At 41.4% G+C, this 3,111-nt stretch overlaps 1 protein-coding gene across 1 annotated transcript; it reads right to left on the minus strand.

The window, feature by feature from the left end:
- Positions 1-524: 524 nt before the first annotated feature.
- Positions 525-1,460, minus strand: LOC101638390 (olfactory receptor 4B1-like). Its single transcript, XM_004708451.1, has one exon. It carries the CDS (start codon positions 1,458-1,460, stop codon positions 525-527), a length of 936 nt encoding a protein of 311 aa, XP_004708508.1.
- Positions 1,461-3,111: the final 1,651 nt, after the last annotated feature.

The raw sequence follows: 3,111 nt of genomic DNA on the forward strand, positions 1-3,111 counted from the left end.
ATAATGTTGGCAGCATATGTGCAGATGTGCTTGACACACTGGATGAATGTATGGACTGTGAGAAGAGATGTAAGAGTCCCAAATACAAGTATATTTTAAAAATTAAGAAAAAGGAAAAAAAAAGAAAAGAAATGATAACCTTCTGTGTCTCCAATTGTTGTAATATTTTCACCCACCACAATGTGCTAACACTAAGAGGTTAAATGAAAGAATTCCAGATTAAATCATTAGTAAACAAAAGGGAGGCCATCTCCAGGTAATCGTTCCCTAAAGCCTTTACACTTTCTAATCTACACAACTGAAGACAAGAAGGAAAGCAGCACAATATTCCACTTTCTCCAAAATGTGGACAACTATCAGAGGGATGTGATTAATACAGTAGAGAAGAAGTACCTCCCCTAATATACAACACATAATATTAAGAGTTTAACTCTTTCTCTATTCTTTTATGGCTGAATAAACTCAAACCACATGACTGATCGCTCTGCTCATAGGTTGACTTTTATCTTGTTATCCTTTCATTGTCACTCCACTCCTGAGTTCACTTTCCTGCCACACAACCTTCTCATAGCATTCTTCACCTCTGCATTTCTCAGGGTGTAGATGATGGGGTTCAGCATGGGGGTGATGACCGTGTAGAACACCGCCACCAGTTTATCCTCAGTGAAGGTGGAAGAGGGCCTCAAGTAGAGGAAGATGGCAGGTCCAAAGAACAAGATGACCACCGTGATGTGGGAGGCACAGGTGGAGAGAGCTTTGCGCCTCCCCTCTGCGGAATGATTCCTCAAGTGGACCAAGATCACAATGTAAGAAGATATCAAGAGGAGAAAGGCTACGACAGCAATTAAGCTGTTAACCAAAACAATGATGCCCTCCACAAAGGTATCAGAGCAGGCAATCTTGAAGAGAGGATGGAGGTCACAGAAATAGTGGTCAATTACATTGGGGCCACAGAAGGGCAATTGGACAGTGATAAGGATCTGAATCATGGAGTGAATTAGGCCCCCCAGCCAGGAACCTGCCACCAAAGAGTGGCATACAGACTGACTCATGGTGGTGGTGTAGTGTAAGGGTTTGCAGATGGCCACATAGCGATCATAAGCCATTACTGTGAGCAACAGAATCTCTGCCACCCCAAAGAAGTGAAAGAAGAAGATCTGAGTTATACAGCCCTGCAGGGAGATGGTTTTAATCTCGGTGAGCAAGTCAGTGATAACCTTTGGGACGATAGTAGAGGAGTAACTGATCTCCACCAGGGACAGGTAGCTAAGGAAGAAGTACATGGGGGAATGTAGACTCTTGCTCACACTGACTGTCAACACGATGAAGCCATTGCCCACCACTGTGGCCAGGTACACAGGAAGGAACACCACAAAGCACACTCTCTGCACCTCTGGGTCCTGGAAGAGGCCGGTGAGAATTAACTCGGTCACGTTACTTGTACTAGCAGTGGATCCCATCCGGTCTGAGGCTGCCAGGGAAGAGGAGGTCTGCAATCAAACAAGCAAAAATTATAATCCCAATCCATCTCACCGAGAACATATGAACACCCACCACACAGCAAAAATCAGTGACTGGGTCGATCCAACTCCTGACCACTCCATGTACGTCAGCATAGAATGAGGTTTTCAGCTGGTGTTTCAGAAGTAAATTGTTTGGCGTTTTTTCTTATAAACCTCTAGGTGAACTCAAACTGACAACCTTTCTGTTAATAGAAATCTGTTGTAACCCATTGCATCACTCATAAACCATGGAGGGACTCCACTGTTGTCTACAAAGAAAATATTCTTTCATTTGCTCCCAGTTAATAGGTGGGAAAAAACATTTAAAATATTTATTTTAAATTTAAATCAATCATTCATTTAGCTAATGTATACTCATTCAGCAAAGAATATTAAGCACCTAACAATAGTGCACAGATTAGAAAATAAAAAGGGACGGTTTGTGCCCAAGATACCACAGAGTGGTGAATTCTGAGACCCAGAACCAGGCTTTAAAACCCAATTATGGGTTATTTCTCATTCCCTACAATAAATTCTAGTTTCAGAGAGCTATTCAAGTTAAACATCTAGATTTCTATAGTCTCATTGCATTCTGATAACCGCTTTTAACAGAGGACTCCTGTGGCAGACTCTGCTCCTTTATCTGCCCTGCTGACTCTCCCTTACTGAGAAGTCCTCTGCAGGGTTTTTTTACTCAAGTATCCCAATGACTTCACCATTTCACCATCTAGGACTTCAATGATCAAACAAATGCCATAAATTAATAAACAGTATTTTTCATTATGAGAATGACAGCAAATAAAAGAATTGGCTAGGGTAAGTAGACAAACAGTCCCATAGTCTGTTGTAGAAATGTAACTCTATGGAGAACAAAATTGCAGTATTTATCAAATGTGTGAGCCCCTTTTCCCTGTAATAATAGATTACAACAAAATGTAGGATCAGTATACAAATGGTGCGGGCAGAGATGTGTTGGAGCTAGCTCTCACTTACTTAGCCTATTGTATGCATTTTTCCCAACTCTGCCTTCATCAACATTAGGTGAGTGGCTGAGAATCAGCCCACAGCTGAAAGACTTGCACCTTAGAAATCAGGAAGCTCTACAATCAGAGCTTTTTCTTTAGGAAAGTCCATTGTTAAACACCCACCGCTGGTTAGAGGTTAAGGAGGAGCATTCCTTACCCACTCCTGATGTTTCTTTGGATGTAGAGGGAACTACAGTCACTAATATTTCTAGCCTCACTACACGACTGAATTGGAAAGGAGAGATTAAGCATATAAATCCATGTTCTTCTCTCCTCCCTCTCTTGAACTGGGATGATGCAAACAGCATGCTTTTACTTTGTCCAGGGGGCAACCTCTCTCTTTATGAGATGAGAATTGTCTACATCCCATTCTACCAAGACTGGGTGTGCATTTGTCTAATTTTGAGGTTCAGTCTAGGAAGACGACTTCCAGATCCAAGATACAATTTCTACTACTGTGTTTTGTTTTTTGTTTTTCTTTTTCAACATTTTATTAGGGGCTCATACAACTGTTATCCCAATCCATACACACATCAATTGTGTAAAGCGCATTTGTACATCGTTTCTCAAAACATTTTCTCTCC

This window comes from Echinops telfairi, unplaced genomic scaffold (genome assembly GCF_000313985.2).
Source record: "Echinops telfairi isolate 266 unplaced genomic scaffold, ASM31398v2 ScPeMD7_60;HRSCAF=208, whole genome shotgun sequence".
Lineage (NCBI taxonomy): Eukaryota > Metazoa > Chordata > Mammalia > Afrosoricida > Tenrecidae > Echinops > Echinops telfairi.

Coding starts and splice junctions, on each gene's coding strand:
- LOC101638390 (XM_004708451.1), bottom strand. CDS start 1,460: ATGGGATCCACTGCTAGTACAAGTAACGTGACCGAGTTAATTCTCACC.